Here is a 22879-nt window from a genome sequence, read left to right as displayed (position 1 = left end):
CTTAAGAGAAAATACATCACGGGTTTATACTGATTTTCCCAACAAATTTAGAATGACACTCTCTTGCTTTCTTTCCTTTCATATTTGTATCTCTTTTCTTCTGGGCTAGAAATCTTGATTCCCAAAGACAGAAACATAGTAACTGACTTGGGTTAGCACACAGTTTCAGAATGACAATAGCAATATTGTTACTAGAAACATGAATGTTGAGAAGGGTTGAAGTCTTTTTTTTTTTTTTTTTTGCAGCTCCTTTGCCTTTGCAGTGAGTCAAATTACAGTGTTTATGACTCTCTTCAGTGATTCCTGTGTACTGGGGAAGCCACGGAGGTGATACGAAATTAGGTATGTTGTCTCATTCTGCTTTTGACTTTTGGGTTTTTTTTTTCATTTTGATTGAGTTTTTAAATAATTACGTAAAACTTTTGTATGACTCCAAAGTCAAATCTACAAAACAAAGTTTATGCAGAAGAGCCTGGCTTGCGTCCCAGACCCCTGCACCCTGTGCTTTCTCTCCCATTGTATTTATGCCGTGGTTGCTCTTCCCACTGTTGTTTTTACTGAAATTTGGTATATATTCCAAGTCAAAAGAATCGTAATATGAGTTTGTTGCAAGAACAACTTTGATTTGACCTTAAAGCATCAAAGTGTGTCAAAGGCCGGTGTTAGTCCACGTTGCAAGCGAACTCCAGTGATGTCAGGAAGCAGCCCATCTTGGGGAGAGCCCTGCTGTGCACCTTCTAGCCCCCAGTCCGGAGGCGGGGTCTCAGGCAGGGTTCCTTTGCAGAGAACAGCCCACGCTGGCAGCTCCACCCAGGAAGCTACTTATTAGAGGACGTGATAAAGTTGCCGTGAGCTGAGTAAACGGGCTCCAGGCAGAGCTGACGTCCAGATCACACAGCAGCACTCGGGCTGGGGCCTCACTGCACCAGGAACACCGTGGTTCCAGAAGCGCCCTGGAATCAAGGAGCTGCTGCCGTGCCTACTCCTGAAAACTGATGCTCATGCCCGAACTCTACAGACATCCAGGGACCACACACTGTGTCCCGAGCAAAACCAAACACATCCCCCCACCCCCAACTAAAGGACAGGGCAGAGTGGTTGGCCCTCTCTCCCCTACACATCCCGTGAGAGCGTTCTTACACACCGGCTGCCACAGTCTGAGAAAGGTCATCCTGGCTTCCATGCCCTGCAATTCCAGAAGGAACAGAAGAAAGACGTGGGCGCCCACCCACCCCATTCATGGAGAGGAACTGTTTTGGTAACATTAGACGTGAAATGGTAGAACCATTGCCAAGAAGGCTTGTCATATGCCCTCCTGAGCAATTTTTCAGGGGGAAATGTTAAAGGGGATTTTTTAAAGGAGACTCTTGTCTGTCTGGGATGTGTGGCTTAAATGTTAGATTTTGTCCGTTTGCCTCTGCCCTGCCAGTGTTATTGCTGTAATTTGGGCAAATGACCGGTTTTCAGACCTGACTTCCAGAAAGTGTTCTGCTGCCCATCATCAGGAGAGACAGAGATGGGGGGGTGGGGGGGAGCCTCCCTAAATGCCCTCCACTTCGGGGAGAGAGTGTCACTGCACGCATTTAAGCTGGGCCAAGGCGGGAGTCTGGGTCTTCGAAGTCCCCATGCTAAAGGACACACGGAGCTGGTGAAAGAGCAGTAAATCGCTGCTGTCCCGCCCCGAGCCAGACACAGGGTCCAAGACGTGTCTGGGAGGGAGCAGGCCCTCCGGACGCGGGAAGCCCAGGAAAGGCTGTGCCCCAGGCCGGCAGGACGGCTGGGAAGCAGGCTTCCCTGGCTGTCTCCATCGTTCTTTACATTTATTTTCGAAGTCTGGAGGAGGATATAGAAAGCCGGATAAACCTCGAGCCTTCTCAGAGTAGGGGAAGGGGGCGGCCGGGCGGGGTGGGGCTGGGCGCGGTGACTTGGCAGGGCCCTTTAGTCATAGGATCCTGAAGCCCGAGGGTCAGTTAGAAACTGCAAACAGCGCTGTTACGTGGCCACCGCCGTGTGAGGGCCTGCTCCTCCCAGACCTCTGCTCCGCTCACTGCTGGGGGGATGTCCCCGTTGAGCGGCCAGGGCCCGCGCATCGCCGCCCGCGGGTTTCCTAACGCGGTGGTCGCGGCCCGCCTGGCCGCCGAGGAGCAGCGGAGGCCGAGCGCTCCGCCGGCCCCGAGTTCAACTTCAATAAAAGGGCCCACCCGCCCTTGATCACGCGGCTTGCCTGACAGCCGGGCTCAGGCCCGGACCTAATTGAGCCCGGGTCACCTGGGAATAGGTTCAAAGGCATCAAAGCCGTAAACCACCTCCAGGCCCCGAGCCAGAGCAGCCTGGCGAACAAAGAGCCCCCCCCCCCAACCACTTCAAACGCGCCCGCGCTCGGCGTCCAGATGGCGCGGGGCCGGGGTCCGCGGTGTCGCCCTCCGAGGCCAGGCCCAGAGCTCCCGCCGCCCCGCACCCTCCTGCCTGCAGGCGCCCAGCTCTCCAGACTGCCCTCCGGGCCACTGCCCACTGGCGACGCGGAGGGGGAGCGCAGAGGCTGGGGCCCCGCACCGGGGGTCTGGCGGTCGTCCCCGCCCGGTACCCGGCATCCCAGGCAGGGCCGAGCAGGTGGGCGTAGTGGGCACCGGCGCTCCCGCAGAGGCTCGCTGTGGCGCTCAAGTTTGAAAGCACTTAGAAGGAAGGTCTGCAAAGGGCGTCGGGGCCGGGATCCCCAGAAAGCTGGGGGTGAGAAAGGCCACCCAACACGAAGCCTGGGCAGAGCCGGCGCGTGTGCACTGATCCCCGCGGCGCGTGCGTGGGCAGCGGCGTCTCGGAGGGCACCCGAGTGTCCGCACGCCTGTGGTCCGTGCGCTGGGACCCCTGCCCGAATGCGTTTTCCACCCCACACTGAGTGTGCGGGCCGCAGCGCGGACTCGCGGCGCTCCCGGGGGGCAGCCAAGGAACACACAGGCCGAAGCACGCCCGGGGCTCCCCGCCTCGTCCTCACCTCCTGGAAGCGCATCTAGGGTAGGACTAGGCTCCCGCGCCCCTCGCGCCCCTCGCGCCCCTCGCGCCCCTCGCGCCCCTCGCGCCCAGCGAGATCCTGCAGCCTGGCGGGGCCCGATCTCCAAGTTAAGGAGCAGACAAAGCAGGTCGGCAATGCCCACGGCGCCGGGCGATCGGAGAGTGGTCAGATCCCCGGGTGAGGGCGCGGGCGGCGCGCGAGGGCCCGGCCTCCGGGGTGCCCGCCGCGGCCGGGGCCGAAGGGGGAGGCAAAACTGAAAGTGCCGCGCCGGGGGGCGGGGGCGGCCGGCGAAGGCCCCAGAACTCGTCCTGCCCCCGGCCGCCGCGGCCAATCAGCGCGCCGCCCTCGCTCCTGACAACTATTTAGCAACCCAGCCCGGCTAGAGTTTCCAAAAAAGTTAGAATAACTTCCTCTCCCGGAGACCTCGGTTTTGCACAAGCCGGCCTTGAAATCAGAGCCTTTCGAGAAACTCGGAGAGCGTGTGCTCGGCGTCCGCGGGCTTGGCCAGCGGCGCGCGCTCGGCGCCCGGCGCCCCCAGCCCCAAGCGCGCCGGGCGGGCGCCATGGAGGAGGGCTCCAGCTCGCCCGTGTCCCCCGTGGACAGTCTGGGCACCAGCGAGGAGGAGCTCGAGAGGCAGCCCAAGCGCTTTGGCCGGAAGCGGCGCTACAGCAAGAAGTCGAGCGAAGATGGCAGCCCGACCCCGGGCAAGCGCGGCAAGAAGGGCAGCCCGAGCGCGCAGTCCTTCGAAGAGCTGCAGAGCCAGCGTATCCTGGCCAACGTGCGCGAGCGCCAGCGCACCCAGTCGCTCAACGAGGCCTTCGCGGCGCTGCGCAAGATCATCCCCACGCTGCCCTCGGACAAGCTCAGCAAGATCCAGACGCTCAAGCTGGCCGCCAGGTACATAGACTTCCTCTACCAGGTCCTGCAGAGCGACGAGATGGACAATAAGATGACCAGCTGCAGCTACGTGGCCCACGAGCGCCTCAGCTACGCCTTCTCCGTGTGGCGCATGGAGGGCGCGTGGTCCATGTCCGCCTCCCACTAGCGCCGCGCCACCCACGTCCGGACCCGCGCGCCAGGGTAGGTGCTGCGCGCGCGACCGTCGCCCGCCGCAGCGGGGGGCGCGCGGCCCGGCCCGCGCATCCCTCCTCGTGGAGGCCCTGCGGGCCGCGGCGGCGTGGTTGGGGTGCGTTTTTCCTCGCAGCAGCAGAAGGGGGTCGGTTGGGAAGCTCCCATGTCCCAGGGGCACCCATGGGGCCTTTTGCAAGCTTCCCTGCTGGGTGTCAGTCGGGAGCGGGGGACCGGTGGCAGCCAGCCGTACTTTCCATCCTTGCTGCTGCAGTGGGCGCCGGTGGGTGACTGTCGGGAAGGCGGGCATCGGAAGAACGGCCGGCAGCCCGCAGGGGCAGAGAGATGGAAAGCCACTGCCCTTTGCGTCCTCCGGAGCCAAGGCCTCCCGGGAGGCTGCCCGAGCCGGGTTGCGCCTGGCTGCAACTTTACCCTCTTCCCGGGAAGCGGCAGAGCGCGTTCGTCGTGAGGACGCTCAGTTTTCGCGGACGGCTCAAACAGGGCCTCCCGGCCCGCGCTTCAGAACCTCAGCCGTCGGCGCCCTGGCGGGCCCGGTGGGCGCACAGGAGCGGGCCAGCGGCCAGCTTTGCCTTGGGGAGGGCGGGAGGACACTGTCCTGCGCTGGTGACTCCGGGGCCACTGCAGCGGGAGAGCCTGGGTCGGCCCTGCGCCGGGAGCGCGGGATACAGGGCCGGGGCTGAGGCGTGGAGACCAAGGCGCCTAGGCCGGGAGCACACCCTGGGACTCCGCAACCCCCTGCCCGCAGGCAGGTGGACGGATCTCGGAGCTGGGAGCTAGTTCCAGCCTTGAACCTGGAGTCTGGGAGGGGGCTCAGCCAGCGCTGCCTCCCGGCGCCTGGCCCCGCAGGAGAGCGCGAGGGGTCCAGGCTGGGAAACAGGTTTGCTGGAAGGGGAGGCAGTGCGGGCCCGTCTCCCTGCACGGGAGAAGGCGAAGGGGACACAGCTGCTGAGAGCATTTGGAAACTCTGGTTTGCTCTGGAAGAGCGCTGAGGGCGCCCTGCACCAGCTCCCTTTCACCGACACCTTGGAAGTCCGTCTAGACAAACTCTAACTCCCGAGGTGCCTTCCATTCCAGAAGGCTTTGTGGGGCTGGTGGGCATCTCCCTTCCAAGGGCTCTCCAGGGCAATGGGAAGGTGCGAGATATGTTGGGGGGGGGGTGGTGGTACAGATCCTTACTGCTTAGTATGCTTTAGTTTCTTGCTCATCTTGCGATGTTTTTATAAGTCTACTTCACACAGAAGGAATTTAGATGAATCCAGAGCGTGCCCCCGCCCGCTCTCCCAAACATATCTACTTCTTTTTTATGCGGTTCTGTAATATCTGCCAATGTTTTTGCTGTGGTCACAAAAGGCTGATCTAGCACAGGTGAATTTCTTTTTTAAGTTTTTATTTCTGTGCCACTGAAAAGGCTTTTGATGAAATTGCCCCCCTTAAGATAATGATTGTTTTATAGGGTTTTAAGAAAGAATTTTTAGCAGCAATAACTTTTGGGAATCTTCTCCTATCTTTGTCACAAACAGATGGAAAGTATCTCAATCACATATTTCTCTAGGAAAGAAAGTTTGGATTGGCTGAGTAGTAAAATGCTACAGGGGGATAATACATTAATTCTGGGTTTTGCTGCCTAAATTATGAGCTTCCATTAGTTAATTCCATTTACCCTTTATACCATCCATAGTTTACAGCACATCTGAAGTAAGGACAAACAGATGAGGAATGTCATCTTTGTAAAACATACATGTATAACTTTGTTTAAGGAAAATGTCAACAGCATTATCATTAAGACTTCCCTCCAGAAAATTATTGAAAACAAATACCAGGAGATATAACCTTAATGCAGAATTTAGTAGGACCATTTAAAATTCATTTTAAAATAATTGCATTCCTCGAACTTAGAGAATCAGACATAGATCACAAGTAAAGATCATATAAAAATAAAAGGCGATAGTTTATTTATTATAAGTGTTGAGAATTTTTTGGGAAAAATCCTTACAATATAACAGATAACACATTTGGCTGGAGAACAACCGATCTCTATGGGGGCCTATTTATTTTTATTTTGACATACTTGAATATAACTAATTCCAGTAAGCCAGTTTCTTTAGGTAGATAGATAACGGTTCTCTGCGAGAAGAGAAGGGAAATGCGGACGTTTTTGATGCACCAATATTTCTGGACACACCTTGCTTTTACTTATCAGGCATGTTGGGCAAACATTTTTTTTTCTTTTGCTTGTTTGTTTTTATCACATTACTCTCTGTGAATATAAATACAGTCATGATTGGTTTGACTTCCTGAAAATGTTGCTAAGTTGTTACTTGTAATATTTTTAAGAAATGTTAGTTATATGTATCCGCAAAGAATTTCTAGAACTTTCAGTAAATTGTGGGTGATTTTCATGTCTCAATCGGAGATGTTTGCACATATATGAAAAAAGCTGTACGCAGATGACCAGCCACCACAGAAAGCCTGAATCGTCCCTTGATAGAAAGGGGAGCACAGGAAATGGTCTTCAGCTGGTGCTAATATTTATCCTGACTTTCTTCTTTGGTCTGGTATTTAAACATACAAATATACAATAAATCAGGCGTCTTTGGACAGTCAGCTGGGTTCATCTAATTGGAAAAATCTCAAGAGAAGTTTTTAGTCTTGTTAAACGCCGAAGCTTTAGGAACAGACAGGGTCAGGGGCACCTGGCTTGGGGGAAAGGGACGATTATCAGACATTTTTCCTATTCTCTGCTTTGTCATTAAAGAAAACATCTTCCCTGACTCCTGCAATAGGCACAGATTTTCAGTAGGGTGTTTTTTTTTTTTTTTTTTTTCCTTGAGAATTTTTAGTTTGGAGCTTTGGAGAACAGAGTATGAGCCTCTCACTTCCTAAAGTGTGTAAGCCCGTTCCTCCCTCCTGAACGCTTTCTTGAAGGCGTTTGTTAACTGCTATATTGGGAATGCTAGCTGGTCTCCAAAGCAAATTGATTCCCATTCGGAATGTCCATGCAGGATTCCAGGAGAGATTTTGATTGATCAGAAGAAGAGGAATGAAAGACTGAGCTACCTGAAATACAAGTACTGTTTTGTTCTAAAATACCTGCCGATAGGATCCAATAGAGGGAGCTGACCTCTGTGATGTGGGTATATTGTTCTTTAAGTGCCTGTGGTTATTCTTTCAACCTTGCATGAAGAAGTCTTGCTACGCATCTGGCCCGCGCAGGGGCTGGAGGGATGGGACTTTGAGAGTGGCTGTTTGAGGTCATTTGAAATATAGTACTTTATTGAGGTTTTCTGAAGACTGTACTATTTTCAGACAAGTCTTGAGCCTGAAAGAATTGAGTTTCCATCATCCTTGCTTCACTATATCCTGGATGGACAGCTCAGATGCCAGATTCCTCTTGCCTCGCAAAAAAGACCATAAAGTAAACTCTTTCTGAGCAGAGCACTGTAACTCATAACTTTAGTTTAAATCTGGGCTTTAAAAAAAACAAATATTTTAATAAGGCAATTTTAAAGGCTGAACTTTTATGACAGTTTTTAAGCTTAGTATTTATATTAATCTATTCTCACTGGTGTCTTTAAAAACTCTGTGAATGCGTGCTGGAATGTCTGTTTATGTTTGTGTCTTTTCCTGGGAAAGGATAAATGTGCTGCAAAAAGCAAACCAAATGCAAAGTTCTCCGCCAGCAAAGAGTTCACGAGTGAGGCAATAAAACTCAAAGAAGAGGTGAATCCGTTACTGTAGCCAAGAAGCAGCCATAAAGGAGAAGCGGAATCTAAGAGAAACAGACAGGATGCGTTCAAAAGTAAAGCCAAGATAGAATGCTATAATCAGAAACTGTTTAAAAAGATACTCTGCATGGTCACCTGAGTCTACACGTGTGAGAAAATTGTACAGAATGAAACACCCACCCACACACACAGGACACTTAAAACGGGTGAAATCCGAGTAAGTTCTGGAGATTGTATCAGTGTTAATTTCCCAGTTGTGACTGTGCATTACAGTTTTGCAAGATGTTACCAGTGGGGGAAACTGAGTAAAGAGTATAAGAGACTCTCTGTGCATGATTTCTTACAACTTCCTATGAATCAACAGTTATCTCAAAATAAAAAGGAAAGATATGCCACGAGAATTTAAACTTTTTTCTATATTCAAACAAGCAAATTACATAAGGAATTATTATGCCTCATCTCAGAGTAATAAACTAAAAATGTGGTTTGAGCCCAAATCCACTTTTTTTTCCTGATATCATTTGCATTTTGCACTTCTTTTCAAAATATGAGGAATCTCAAAATATTTCCACTATATAATTAAAGGTGGTTCCTTCTTATGCTTAAACAGAGTAGAATCCCAGAAATCTGAGAGAAGAAATACCTATTAATACATTTTTTCCTATACTAAGAAACAAAATATTTTTCAAAGAAATTTTAAGAAATATTTACCTGAAACTGACCCAACACTTGCTTTTAAGATACTAAACCTACACTGACATGTATGAAACACACACACAATTCTAAAACCCACGGTTTGTAAAAATTATTCACCAAGAGGTGTAGAGATTAAAGTTTTAGTATTTAGAACCATACATGCGCGGGGGGGGGGGATATCGAGAGATCAAGATCAAACCCTAAACTCAGTCATGGTTATTTGAAAGTAATATTTGTTTGTCCTGGGAATGTCTTTTGTGTTTGGTTCAGTAGTAAACCTTTGAATGCAATTTAGTTATATTAAATGTGCCTTAATTTAATGTTTGTTTTGGAATGGGATACAGTGACATTAACGATGTGATTTTCATGGTGATGTCAACTAGGTCACAATGGGATTTGTCTTCAGTGATTACTAATGGTGGTCGTGCTCAAGGAGACTTGAGTCAGGAACTGGAAAAGCCAGCATGTAACCTTATTCCAACCTGAGAGAAATTTTTAGTGGTTAATTGAAAATAGAGTCATTTTGAACCAAAACAGTGTTTTACATGCTTCACATGTCTGCATTGTTTTTCCTACAGCTCGATTGTTCAGAATAACATGAGCCTGTGATTATGTGTAAGAAATCGGTGGTTGAGAGAGCTCCGTGCGCGGGGTCTGTGGATCTGTTGTTTAGCACCCGTTTCCCATCCCCGCACGCTTTCCTCTGTTACTTGACCAGAGGAAAATTCAGATGGCCCAGCTGTAGTGCTGTAACTTGACTTCTCAAATCCCAAGATCCATACGTTTAAAATTGGCAGACCCCCCCCCCCTTTGTGTAGGTCACAATTTCCCCATCAGTTAAATGAAGGATAACCCAGAGAGCTTTCAGTTATCGAAGTCAGCTCTTCTGGAAAATACTTTTCCTGTTTAGCTCACACCCAGGCTTTTAAAAATGTAGTCCTCTGCATCTTTTGGGGGAGAATTGCAAATTTCGTTATGCTGTCAGGCATTAGATTCATATTTCCTACTGTTTCCTTCTGACAGAGAGAGTGCACATTTGTTTTTCTGAACGTGCAGATCTGGTGTGTGACTGGCAGGAAAGATTTGGGCAGAAGCTTTGCTTTTCATTAACCCTTTGACGGTGACCAAACATTAAATCCCAGCCCCGTAGCAGAGGATTGTGGTGTGGTCGCGGCCAAAGCCTTTCCAGAGCATCAGGCCGCTGAGCACAGGACCACCTAGGGCAGGGTTTTAGCTTTTTGCTTCGAGAGGGGAGGAATAGGGATCCTTTCTCTGACTCCCCCTTGGAGAAAAAAAAAAGTCCACACTTTTGTTGTTAATGCTGCTTTTCTACCGCTATACAAATAAAATGGCACGCGAAATTTTCCGCTAAATTCTCTGAGTGTGTCCCTCTTCTTAAGAGATTCAGGGTTTTTTTTTTTTTGTTTTTTTGTTTTTTTGTTTTTTTGCCTGCTTCAGAGGCAAGTGGGGTTCCAGAAGGGACAGCTTGTAAAATAAACAAACTCCCTAAAAGAAAACACAGGCCAATAGTTTATAGTCTCTGACTCTATCTACCGCCACGGTGGATTTCTTTGTGTGTTCCACTTTGATTTAACATTCTGGAAGTCAAAATGCAAGCAGGCAGCGTCTTCCTTCAATCAAGAGCTCTAGAAATAAAGATTGAGTTGCTATTTCCTTTCCTTAATCTCAGTTCTTAAAGTAGATTTGGCTCTCAGGGAGCGCAGAGGGATCAGAAGTCAAAAGCCATTTGCCTTGTTTGACTTTTTGGACCTGGGGGTGCAAAGTGCCTGTTCGCTAGAGGTCTGGCTCAGTGAAGGGCTGGAAGGCAAGCTAGCCTTCAGGGTCAGCAAGATCTCTACCGACTTCCAGAAAGCTGTGTGAGCTGAACACCCCGCTCTTCACGAGACCTCCTTGATAAATATAGTGAGGTGCTTCTCGTTGCTTTGGAAAATGCCTGGATTATTGCGAATTGGAAAGGGAAGGAGGTTGGGAGAGACGCTTTTCCTTCTCCAGTTGAGACCTGTCTCTTTCATGGGATCGAGTTGCACAGATGAACAGTATCTTCACTGAAGATTGATTTTCCCTCATTTAAACCATTCCAAATCGCGTGCTACGTATATGTTGGTTCCTAACTCATCAAAATTGATTCTCCTCTCTTTCGTGATGTCTGTGTGCAGGGGTGGGGGCCTGAGAGAGAAAGATTTGATCTTTTGCACATTTTTTCTGCCTGGTGAGCATTTTTCCTGCAGCCATGCCCTCTGCCACCCGCCCCTACGCCCTGCGTTCCCTCTTGTGCTCTCTAGCTGAGAGATCACCTGTACTATTACCATTATTAGCTGAGGCCCAGGTAGGTTTCCATTTATAATAAGGAATAAAAGATGAACAAAAAGCCCATCATCAGGTTCTGACAAGAGCACAAACACGCCCAGGGAATAAACACACTGTCTCAGGGTTCTCCGGGTGGAGGGGTTCCCAGGGTTCCGGAAGCACCCAGGCCCCCCCACCCCCCACCTCTGCTGGGCAACTCCGTTTCCTTAGCTGCCCATCGTTCCTACTTTCTAAGAAAGTTGTTGCCTTGATGCTAGAACCGAAGGGTCCCAAACAGACCCTGTACCCCAGGGAATCTGCTGTATCCTGTTTGTGTTGTTGTCTCTCGTGAAACACGAGTGGCTCTGGCCACCCAGAGCCGCAGGGGTGGGGACCGCACGCTGAGCCCCGGGCGCACGCTGGCGTTCTGTGGCATTCCGCCGGCCGAGGCCGGTCTCGTGGCGCCGCTGAGGTGTGAGGAGGGCCACACAGCGAAGCATTTTAGGGACAGGAAGACCTTGAGGCGATTTTGTTGGATGTTAAAGTGTGGCCAATTCCCAGAGTCTCGCTTGGACTGCTTTTTGAGGCTAGAGGGAGTATCTTTTAATTAAACACCACACGGCAGGTGAGGACTGTGATCTAATTATCGGCTCCTCTCAAATATTGCTGTTATGCTTTATTTGTTTTTGTTTTATGACATCTCAAAACCGAACAATTTCCTATAATCTCATTGTTGAGCAGTTTAACCTCCTGGGTCTCCAAAGACTCCATAAACATCAGTCTAGCAGCCTGTGGTTTGTAACACGGACAAGGGAACTTCTTCAGCAGGGACCACAAAACGCTACACGAGGGCGTGAGCAGGAGGTGGGCTGTGTGGAGACTCCTGCAAGGAACGGGGCAACGGGGGGGCTCGGGGCCCCTTAGTAAGAAGACAGAAGGATCCAGGCTTGGAGCCGGATCTCCCTCTGCTGCCTGCTGCACGTGGACCCTCCTTCCCGCAAGGCCCTCAGCAACGGAGAAGAAGATGCTTTCTCAGAATACACACACTGCCTGCCTTCCCAGAGAAATGACCCTTCATAAAAACCCAACAAGCCCACCTCAGTTCTTTGGCCTCAACGCCCCAGGCAGGAGGCCACCGGGGCCAAAGCAGAGTCCCTGAGAGGTGGTCAGGGGTGGACACCTGCTCCAGACCAGGGTGGGGACCCTCGGATCGGCCTGGGTTGGCTCTGCTGTCCTGGGCTGCCCGGTTCCCCCGGGTGACTTGGAGGACCCTCCCATGACAGAGGAGGGAAGCAAGAGGAAGGACCATGCAGACTGTCTGCAGAGAGCTGTGCATTGGCCTCAGGCTTCCCGGGCATCCGGGCTGGGCGGCCGGGGAGCTGCTTGCGGGTCCACCCTGCAGGTCGCGGGGACGAACGTCCCAGCGTGAGCCCAGCGGGGCTCAGCGTGTTTGCCGGGCTTATGCAAGCAAGCAGGAACTCAGCATTTATGTCCTTCTCCTGGATTTCATGCTGTAGAGATTTCCCTACAGCCAAATTCTACATGAAAAGCCCCTGCTCATCTGGAGACAGCCCCCAGAAGAGAATCTCAGCCTCCCACCTCCACGGTTCGCAAGGCACACAGAACCAGCCTGGCTGTGCTGGGAGCAGCCACGCCACCACATCGTCCCTCTCACAGGGCATCGTCATTGGCAGGCGCAGAACTCGGGGTGGTGATAGCACGGTACTTTCCCAGATGACAAACTCCATCCTCCCGGCGCCTTCCGCAGACGTGTGTCCCCGTGCAGATCCTCTGAGCCAATGTCTTGGGCAGCAGCTTGTAGCGAACAGCTTTGGAAAGATACAGCAAGTATCATTTTATATTAATTACATAATTTCACTTTTTCTGAGCAGCACAAGGGGAAGGGAGGGTGAGCAGAGCAAGAGTGGGACTGGCGTGCGTTTCTGGCTCCCTGTGCACACCCGTGTTTTCTCCTGCCTCATTCTGCACATGGGGAGCAATGCTCCCTGCATTCCGAGGGCTTTTTGATGCCCGGGACGACTTGTAACCAACGTGACTCTCCACAATGGATTTTGCAATTTATTGAAGTCACTGTTTCCAGAATAAATCATATGGAGTTCTTTCCCTTAGTAAACTTCTACATGGCGTTTTTCTATTTTGGGAAATTAGACAGAAACCAAAGCCTGTTGTCTTTGTAGGAACAGGCTCGGCTGCCAAGTTAAGTTGTGGGGCAAAGTCTTTGTCTTGTGTCCAGGGGTCAACAGGACTTTCCTGAGGTTGAACTTGGGGTGGAGAGCTGTCCTGCTCTCAGCCCATGGTCGTGTGTGGCTTAGGCAAGTCATAGCCTCTCTGGGACTCAGTTTCCCTCTACGCAAAGCGATGGAGTGGGTTTCTGATAACTGGCAGCTGTCCGTCTTCCAGGAGTCAGTGTGACTCAGTCACTCCCCGCCAGCTGTACCCCCTAAAAGAATGTTTAGGGCAGCACTCCTCACAACAGCCACAAGGTGAAAACGATCTGAATGTGTGCCCGCTGAGGGACAAGGAAAGTGTGGGCTAGCCCTGCAGGGGAGCGCTGTTCAGCCGGAAAGAGTGAAGATCGGACTCTGGCCACAACAGGGAGGAACCTTGCAAACATGCGGCTAAGTCAAAGAGTCAGACACGAGAGACCAAATATTGTGTGAGTCCATCTACACAAAGAATCCAGAGGAGGCAAAAGTGAATTCGTGGCTGCCAGGGCCTGGAGGAGGGGAATTGGGACACGATTGCATCATGGGTGTGGGATTTCTGTTGGGGGTGATGAAGAAGTTCTAGAAATAGATAGTGATGATGTTTGCACAATAGTGTGAGAGCTGCGCACTTAATGCCACTGGATTTTATACTTTAAAATGGTCGAAATGATACATTTCGTGAGATGTGTATCTTACAGCCCCCACACGGTCCTGTGACTCAGGCCGTGGGCATCTCTGGTAACCGGCAGGACGTGCGGGCCAGGGGGTGCTGCACCTTCAGTTTCTCCCCACTTTCCAGAGACGCTGTCCTGTGTCCCCACGTGACTGTTTATCAGATGATTCCCCACCTCAGGTTGTCCCTGCCCGAGGACGTTTCTCTTTCTCTTTCGAAATCTATTTCCTAATGTGGTCCCCTCGCCAAAGAACCTCAGAGAACTCTGAAAACACACTGCCTTCCCGCCCCCACCCTCTGATTTCAGTGGCATGTCCATTACCCTTCTGGAAGCCCCTCCACGTGGACTGAGTTCTCACGTTCTTGGGGTGACGGGGGGAGGGGGGTGGCCCCAGGTGCTGCGTGGTTTGCAGTCACCCCAGCACACGAGAGCAAGGGGCATTTTCCCCATCGAGCGTAAGGGTGGCCCATGAGCTCTTTAACCCCCCAGCCGTGGGCTTCCCAAAGCCCAGGGCCTATCGGCAGACCAGATCATTTCAGGCTCAGAGAGACCCTCAAGGCGATGGTGCTGCTGCCCCCAGGGACATGATGGTTCCTGAGAAGTGGGGTCTCTGGCTCGGGGCTGCTCTTCGAAGCGAGTCCCCTTTTTCTGTAGTACCACTTTTCCCAGGCTGGGAATGGAGCAAAGTGCACTGCGAGAGCCATCCCCAGAGACGGGCGCAGGCAGGACTGTGGCACGAAATCATTCAGGGCCAATTGGGCGGGTTTTCCCTCCTTTACTTGTTTTCTCTTCTTCCTCCCCTGATCTGTTAACCCTTGGCGTGCCTCCTGAGCCACCGGTGCCCTGGGGACCCGTGGAGGAGGGGGGGTGGCAGAGTGGCTCTCCCAGGGCTTCCTCAGCCAGGATCCAGGTCTGTTTTTTTTTTTTTTAAACACTATCACCTTCGTGGTGTTACACAGTCAGCATTTTGAGACACTCACAGAAACCCCAGAGATAGTGTTGGGCTCACGGATTGTTTGTGTCTTGAGAATCCAGGCAGACAGGCTCAGAACTGGGAGCAGATTCCAAAGACTCTTAGCCAGGAGCGTCAGGTGGCTCAAAGCCAAGGATGCTGCTGTCCCTCCATTCCTGGTCCTCTGCCCCGCCGAAGGGAAACCCACCAGGGAGGGAGACAGAGGTTCCCCAAATGCTGAGAAAGAGGACTCCAGAGACAGAGAGAGGAGGGTGGGATCTGGGGGCGGTGGGCCGTACCCCTGCTTGTGCATCCGGCCCGACGGGGGCCTGGGTCACCTCCTCAAGCCAGGCACATCTTGTCTCAGGGACCCCATCTGTCCACACCATGTGGGTTCCCGGCTGCAGGGTAGACACGCTTTGGTCTATCAGCGTGCTACTCGCTTTACAGTACGGCACACTCGCTGTGCCCGGGGACGCTCTGCTCTTCTCTCTCGCCACTTCTGCTTCACAGTGACCGAAGGGGAGGCATGGGCATGCCCACCCGTGCTCTGTAAGCCGTGGGACACTGGGGCCAGCATGCCCGTCAACGTAGGGTGCAAAGAGGGGATCTCTGTCCCTTGATTGTGCAGGTGATTTTCAGAAATACCATCCAGGTGACAGGCTGCCCCTTCCCACCCACTCCCCCGTCCTTCTTACTGCCCCCAGAGCAGGCCAGGCCCTGGGATCACAAGGCCCACCCGCTCGACTTCTCCCTCAGCACATCTGCTGATGACACTCATAGGGAAGCAGACTTTCTGGTGAATCTAAGGGGCTGCATTCATATTGCCCCATCAACGCCCACGGTTCTGTGCGGCATTGATCGCCTACGATGTGTGGCCCCGCCACAGACGGAGTGCAGCAGGGACACCCAGGTCACTGGCCCACAGAGCCCATCATGAGCATTCAGGGATCTTAAGTGACATTTACTAATGGGGACCCTTCACAACCTCTGCTTCCTCAAGCTGATCTTTCAACGGAGAGCAAGCACAAGTTACGAAGGAAAAAAAACCAACTCTGATTAAATTAAAATTTGAAACTCCAATATTTTTAAGTGAGCCAGGAAGGAAGTATTTACAATGTATTGTACAATGAGTCAGTCTTCCTACTGGACACAAAAGCCCTTGAAAACCCGAAGGAGAACAAATCATCGCCCGGAAAATAAGGGTGAAAGTACGAATTTACAGAAGGAGAGGCTCAGTCACCCAACAAACACAGGAAAGTGTTCAACTTCAACAATAACCCAAGAAATTAAAAATAAATAGGAGGATACTATTTTTTAAATTTGAATTGGAAAGAAGATAATGGTAATCCCCAGCATCGAGGAAAGCGTGGGGAAACGGGCCACCTTGTCTCTGACATGAGAAGGTAAATAGTTGTAAAGAGGCTTTAACAATAGATAAGGAAAGACTTAAAAATGGGAAATCCCATTTGAGCAGCAACTGCACGTTGAGTCCCTGTCCTGAGTGAATCATGGTGGGTCTGCCAGCAACAAAGAGATTCCTATCAGCTTCGCTAATATTAGCAAAATGCTTCAAATCTGGGAGTTTGGTTGAGAATCAACGGTGGTTTACCCATATACTGGAACACTATACAGTCGGCAGATTTCGTGTTGTAAACACGTATCTGATAATTGAGGGAAACGGCCCCACGATGGGACAGATCCTCAGACCCTGGGTTGAAAATTCCAAGTGTGTATGCTGGCCTGGGTGCGTATGTCCCAAGAGCAAACACCCTGAGACCAAAATGTCAGTCATAAATCTCCCTTTCCTTCTTCGTATTTGTAGTGTTCCTGTATTTTCCAAATATTCTGCAAATGCTGTATCTTACTTTGGCAGTTTGAGAAAACAGTGCTTTGTAAAGATAGAGGAGAGGGTGCGCACCAGCCAGTCCTTGGTTGGGACTCTGCCTGGCCCTCCCCACGCGCTCTGCCTGAAGCCCTGCCCCTGCCCCGCAGCCTTCTCCCCTAGCCACACCTTCCTCTCCGTACGACAGCTTTGGTTCTGCCCAAAGTCATAGAAGAAGGGGCCTTAAAAAACCTGTGTTTGTATCTTCTGCAGCGCACGGCTCAAGACCCTGACCATTATTTTTATGCACTGCCTTAGTGTAATTTGATACATTTTTCCAGAATGTACCAACATGGCCCAGCCTGGGTGCCTGGCAGTTCGCAGCTTTGGGAAATGGGGCTGTGTCCTGCCGTCCTGCAATTCCAGCAGTGAGCTTGTCCTCATCCCTGTCCCCAAGTGGCCCCCCGCCCCGTGTGCTTTCTGCACCCTCGCTTGTCTTCAGTTTGTGAACTCTTCTCTGTGTGTATAGGGCACACGTTCTTAGTCATAAAGCTCTCCAGATTTGTGGAAGTAAGTGGGGGAAAATACAACGAATTCAGTGACTTTTCTGCTAACCCAGACTCGGAGGAGGAGAGGGAGGATGAGGGGCCCCTCCTCACCTTCTGGAGGCTCTGGAATTCACTGATGATTGGAATGAGCAATTAGAATCACTCACCCCTAGCTCCTGGCCCTGTGTGATGACCAGCCCATGAGTGCTCAGGCCTGGAGTGGAAGATGGGCGTGCTAGGGGACTCAGCCCCATCCCCGCAGGCCAGCTCCTCCAGCTCCTGGGCTCTAGTTCTTTCCTGCCTCCTCTGAAGCGTGCATCCCACCTGCACCTTCCTGGGGGCCCAGACCAGCCCCGTGTCGCCAGGCAGAGCCCCAGGCTCCCAGGCTCACATTTCCTTTCGGATTCTCAGTCCTAATCTAATTTGCACTAGGCTTGCCTTCTTTCACCCCTGGGCTGCATTTGATGCATACTTCTGGCAAATTCTGGGACCACACTTGCCAGATGACCAAATCCTTTTGAGAAAGATGACTGAAATATTTGTAAGTTTCCATTGCGGCCGGGCGGAGTGGCCCGCGCTTTCAGGAGGGATAGCCCTGGGCACGCGAGCTCCGGGTCGTCCCTGGTCTGCACTGCAGCCGTCCACACGCTGCGAAACCAGCTGGGCTTGAATCCTCAATCTGAAACCACAGATACCTTTTGCTGTCAAGACATAAAGAAACCAAGAGGTTAACGGCCGGGTTAGTCCCCACCATGGGCCTCCTGCATGAATCAGAGCCGACTGCAGAGCAGAGCGGGTGACTCACAGGGATGGCTTTTTGTCTTCTGGCTGTGCAAATAAACAGCAGGAAGGCTTGAATGGGAGGCCAGGAGTGCAGGGCAGAAGGTGGCTCCCAGCTCGTGAGGTGGGCCTGGGCAGAGGCAGCGTGGGCACAGGCACTGGGGACCAAGACTGAGCAGAACCACAGCAGAGAGGCTGGCGCCCATGGGCACAGTGGGGCCTGGCGGGGTCAGGGGGAGGTGAGTGCCAGCCGTGGATGCTCCACAGAGATGTTGGGCCAGGGTCCACCCTGCCCTGGGGTCCACATCACCCTCCACCCCCTCAGAAATGCCTGTTGGGGACACGCCTGTAAGTGGTTGTCCTTCTCTGAGCTCCTATGCACTAAGGAGGGTGGTCCTTGGGGTTTCCCCTCCTTTGGGACCCTCTGCAAGGTCCAGAGTTTGAGGCATATGTTGGTGCCTGGCCTCGGGATCCATGGCAGTGGGGGGGCTGGGGGCTCTGGGAGGCCCACAGGGTGCAGCAGGGACTCGGTGGTCTCCCCCAACCAGACCTGGCTGCAGACTGGTCTGAGAAGCCTCCTGTTCTCCTGCTCCAAACTGGTAGAGAGGGTGGAGAGACTGCCCCAGCGCGAAGATGCTGAGTGCTGACGGCTGAGGGTCGGTGTGCCTTGTTCACCGACCACAGCACTGAGCCGGTACAGTCATTTCAATCCTGAAAACAGCCCAGTGAGTTTGGTGCTCTTACTCCCATCCCCCAGATGGGAAAGCTGAGGGGCCTACGTGGCTCAGCCGAGGGTATCCAGCTAGCCCTGGGCAGAGCCAGGAATTGAACCGAGGCAGTCTGCACCTAAGCCGATGGTCTAGAAAGTGAGATTTCCCTTCTGTGTCAAATACGGCCCAGCTCCTGTTCCTGGAACGTGCCGTCCCACCGGACATCTCTGGTTCTGACAAGGTAGTGGCCCCAAAGGCAGCAGGGCCGTTCCTGGAGGGAGAGGGAGAGGCCTGGGCCTGGATCCTGGCTGAGCATATGTGGCATTTCCTACGCCTTTGGCCCCTGACCTTGCCACCCCAGCTGCCCCACACACCTGCGCATTTTGGTGTCAGGATTCAGCGAAGCAGGCTGAGCACCGTTCATCCTGGACGCAGGGGCCCCTGGGTCCGGAAATAGGCAGATTGCCCCTCTCCCTTCCTGGACATCTCTCGGCTCTTAATGCCTACAGATTGAGCCCATGACTTTGCAGGGCCCAGGGAATAAGGCGAACCTCGGATTATGTAGCATTTAAAGTGTGCTGGCTTGGAGCTTGTTTTCCTGCTATGATATTAGAAACACATTCCTTCTAACCCAAAGAAACGTCACTGCCTGTACGAATGTGTGGTGTAGATAAATAAGCAGGTTTAGTGCTCTCGGTCCGCAGGGAACACTCTCCACTGTCTGTAGCATGTGTGGGTCAGTGGTGCCCGACGATGGGACCTTTCCCGTCCCTCCGTGCAGTGTCCGGCAGGGGACAGGCGGGCCCTTCTCCCTGGACCCCTGTGGTTTCTTTTCTCCAGGTCGTTCTTTTAAAATTTTTAATTTAATTAATTAATTTTTTATCATGACTTGATTTTTTCAGAGCAGTGTAACTAACCGGGGTCACAGCAAAATGGAGGGAGAGGAGAGAGATTTCCTGTGTCCCCCCCAACCTCCACCCATGCATGACCCCCCGTCATCAGCATCCCCCACCAGATGGTACATCTGTTACAGTCGATGAAGCTGTGCAGACGTGGCATCATCACCCCAAATCCAGAGTGCACGCGAGGGCTCCCTCCTGGCGGTGCGCACTCTGGGCTTGGACAAATGTATAAGGACGTGTGTCCTTTACTGTGGTATCATACAGAGTATTATCACTGCCCTGAGAACCCTCCAGGCCCCACCTGTTCATCCCCTTCTCCCCGACCCCCCCCCACTGACCCCTGGTGACAACTGATGTTTTTACTGTCTCTGTAGTTCTGCCTTTTCCAGAAGGTCCTAGGTTGGAATCCTACAGTCTGTAGACTTTTCAGATCGGCTTCTCTCACCTAATAATATGCATTTAAGGTTCCTTCCTGTCTTTCATGGCTCCATAGCTCATTTCTTTCTAGCGCTGGGTGATGCGGACCACAGTCTATCCATCCACCTGCTGGAGGCCATCTTGGTAGCTTCCAAGTGCTGGCAATGACAACTAAGGCTGCTGTGAGCTCCTGTTTGCACGTTTCTGTGTGGATGTCAGTTTTCAGCTCCTTTGGGTAAATACTGAAGTGTGCTGTGGCTGGAGTGTACCGTGGAAAGTGTGCTTAGGTTTGTAAGAGACGTCCGCTGACTTTCAGAGTGGCCACCCCACGTGCATCCCTACCAGGTCCTGTGGCCCCCCCCCCCCACGGTGGGTGTTGTTGGCTTCCCGGGTTTGGCTCTTCTAACAGGTATGTTGTGGCATCTCACGGCTCTTCAGGCCATTCTGCACGTGGCCGGCCAGGGTGCACTACGTACCCCACCATGGTGCTGCCCCAGGTCCCTGGTTGGCTGTGGGCCCTCTTGCTCTCCTGCCTGAGCTGCCCCTCTGAGCCCCTCCAGATAAGCTCCTCGGGGTAGGGATGGGTCTTCCCCTCTCACACCATGTCCAGCACCGCAGCAGGGACTGCACAAGAAGGGGCAGAGTGAATGCGCCTTCGAAGTGCCTGCCTCCCTGAACACGGCCTGCCAGCACTCTGCGCAGCCCTCCCGCTGCCAGCAGGCCACCACCTCCACTCCTCCCGCCATGACCCCAGCCCAGCAGCCCCTCCTTGGGGGCCTGTGGTGGTCCTCCTGCAGTGTTTCTTGTGACCCTCCCCTGGGTCTGGGGCACCCCAGCAGTGGCAGTAATGGCCCCGTTGTCACTGTCCCCAGGCCATCTGCCTGTCCCTTTCCCCATGGTGGCTGCGGGACCACATCTCGGCTGTGCTCCTACCTCTGCCTGGTCCCGTCTGCGGCCAGGACCTGGTCCCCACAGACGGCGTGTTTGCATGGTGCAAAAGTGCAAGACTGGGGGGTTACGCTGTGCCTGTGATACGAAACCATGTTTTCCCTGTGACAGGAAAAAGCATTTGTGATTTATAATCCCCGGCTGCTTTCTGAGGAGAACACGCCCGGCAGCTTGGGGGTCCTGAGCTTGCTGCTGACACCAGAGTCAGCCTCGTCTTGTAAGGGCTTTTTCCATTCTGTGAGCCAGTGGCCGTTTGCAGGAAGGGGGCTCTGACACTGGAGGGGCCACACCTCCCACATTGCTGTCTGCAGAAGGGGATGGAGAGAGGGAGAATGAACTGCCACAGCACGTCCTCGCAGAGAAGAGGGACCTGCGGGGCTGGGGTGGGGGACTGTGATTGGGGGAGTGAAATACCGTACTGATGTTATCTCCTCTGCCCTCAACGCACGCACGCACGCACACACACACGCACACACGCACGCACACGCACGCACACTCGCACGCACACGCTCCTCAGTGAGGTGCCCATTCTCACCAGGCCTTATGCAGTGGCTTTGGGGCTGGGGGCATGGGGACAGCCCAGCCTGGCTCCTGGGGTGCGTGGCCTCAGTGGGAGAGTTGTGGCCAGGTGCCTTTCAGTACAACAGAAGAGAGCACTGTCCCCTGGGCTGCCCACTGTGTGCTGGGGGCTCGGCACCGAGCGGGCTGTTGTCAAACACCTCCAAACACTGACTGCGGCCAGGGGGCGGAGTCCGTGCACAGGCTCGCCACCAGCTGTGGGTGCCACGTAGTCCCGTGTCACAGATGAAGTGCTGAAAACCAGCTACGGATACGAGATACCATCCTCATCCGAATGAAGCTGATGGACAGGCTGGGAGGCTGGCGGGAGCGAGGTCTCTGGGGACACCCCCAAGGGCTGGGTGACGTTGGAAGGAGGACCAGTGGGGAAGCAGCAGGTGGGGGCATGCACAGCTGGGCAGCAGGAGGGCCGAGGTGGGGGAAGGAGGCCCGAGGGAGGCTGTCCCATCAACATGGGCCGTGAACAGGCATTGAAGGGAGGAATGAAGGTATGGGAGCTCCGAGGAGGGCTGCAGTCGGGGGAAGGTGGAGGCTGACCTGGGCTGAGTTCCTCCGACCTGAACCCCAGCCCCTGGGGCTCCTCTCGATGCACCAGCCCGTGGCTCCCAGAGGACTGGGGGGCCCTCGGACGTCCCCTGGGACAGTTGTTTTGGACGAGGCTCTGTGGGGCCCTGAGCCTCAAACTTGCCATGTGCCCAGATCTGCCCGTCGCTCTGGTGCATATCCCAAGTCTGGTGATTGTGCAGCTGAGCGAGACTGAACTCACGGCTGGGGGCTTTGGCTCAGAGGAGAGGTGAGGAGGCTGTCGAAGGTACACAGCACTGGGGGGCATGGCCAGCCCAGCCCCCAGGCCCCACTGTGTCACTCGGTCACACTCACTTGGCCGGACCGCAGGTCCCCTTGTGCCCCACACGAGATAAAATCTAGTATTTCAGGGGTGGGCTGCCCAGCAGCCCTGGCTGTGACCATCGGAATCACCACGGTCTGAGTTGGTGACTCTCTGGTCCCAGGACCCCCACACTGTCCAGTGTTGTCCGCTCACGCAGACGTGATAGCTGGGCTCAGTGCGGTCCTCAGCCCCGTGTGGGCGGGACATGTCCTAACAACTCAGCGGGTACTAAGGAAGCCCTGCGTGCCAGGCCCAGTGCCTTGCATCCGGTAAATCCCCAGGGCGGTCCAGCGACTGGGGTGGGGGTTATTCATTGCATTTTCTAGACGTGGGTGTGGGTCTCAGAGGGATCATTACCCATCAGGCCCCGTTCACGTGCTGGCTGGTGGCTGGGTGGGGATTGAATTTACGCCCTCTGACCCCATGGTGGTGCCTTTCCCCAGTCTTCAGGGTTCTGTGCTCTTGAAGAGAGAGTAGCTCCCTGTCCTGTGCTCTCAGGAGTGTCTGATGTTTGCAAGGTTCTGGTAGGTTTGGAGATGTGGGGGATAAGGAAGGAACAAACAGGAGGGCTCAGCCCGGCCACAGCTGGGTGCCTTGTGCAGG

At 53.3% G+C, this 22879-nt stretch overlaps 1 protein-coding gene across 2 annotated transcripts in view; it reads left to right on the top strand.

Annotated features, from left to right (window-relative positions):
- Nucleotides 1–3416: 3416 nt before the first annotated feature.
- Nucleotides 3417–22879, top strand: part of TWIST2 (twist family bHLH transcription factor 2) — a 49395-nt gene continuing 29932 nt past the window's right edge. The window contains exon 1 of one of the 2 annotated variants that reach the window (XM_040638441.1): nucleotides 3417–3904. In XM_040638441.1, the coding sequence (XP_040494375.1) occupies nucleotides 3570–3904 (335 nt within the window). In that variant the 5' untranslated portion in view covers nucleotides 3417–3569. Of the gene's footprint in view, nucleotides 4088–22879 lie in introns of both variants that reach the window. The other variant, XM_040638436.1, reaches the window with a different exon arrangement.

The sequence above is a fragment of the Ursus maritimus genome, unplaced genomic scaffold, assembly GCF_017311325.1.
Source record: "Ursus maritimus isolate PB19 unplaced genomic scaffold, ASM1731132v1 scaffold_1, whole genome shotgun sequence".
Taxonomy (NCBI): domain Eukaryota; kingdom Metazoa; phylum Chordata; class Mammalia; order Carnivora; family Ursidae; genus Ursus; species Ursus maritimus.
This window is presented reverse-complemented; position numbering and strand designations above follow the sequence as displayed.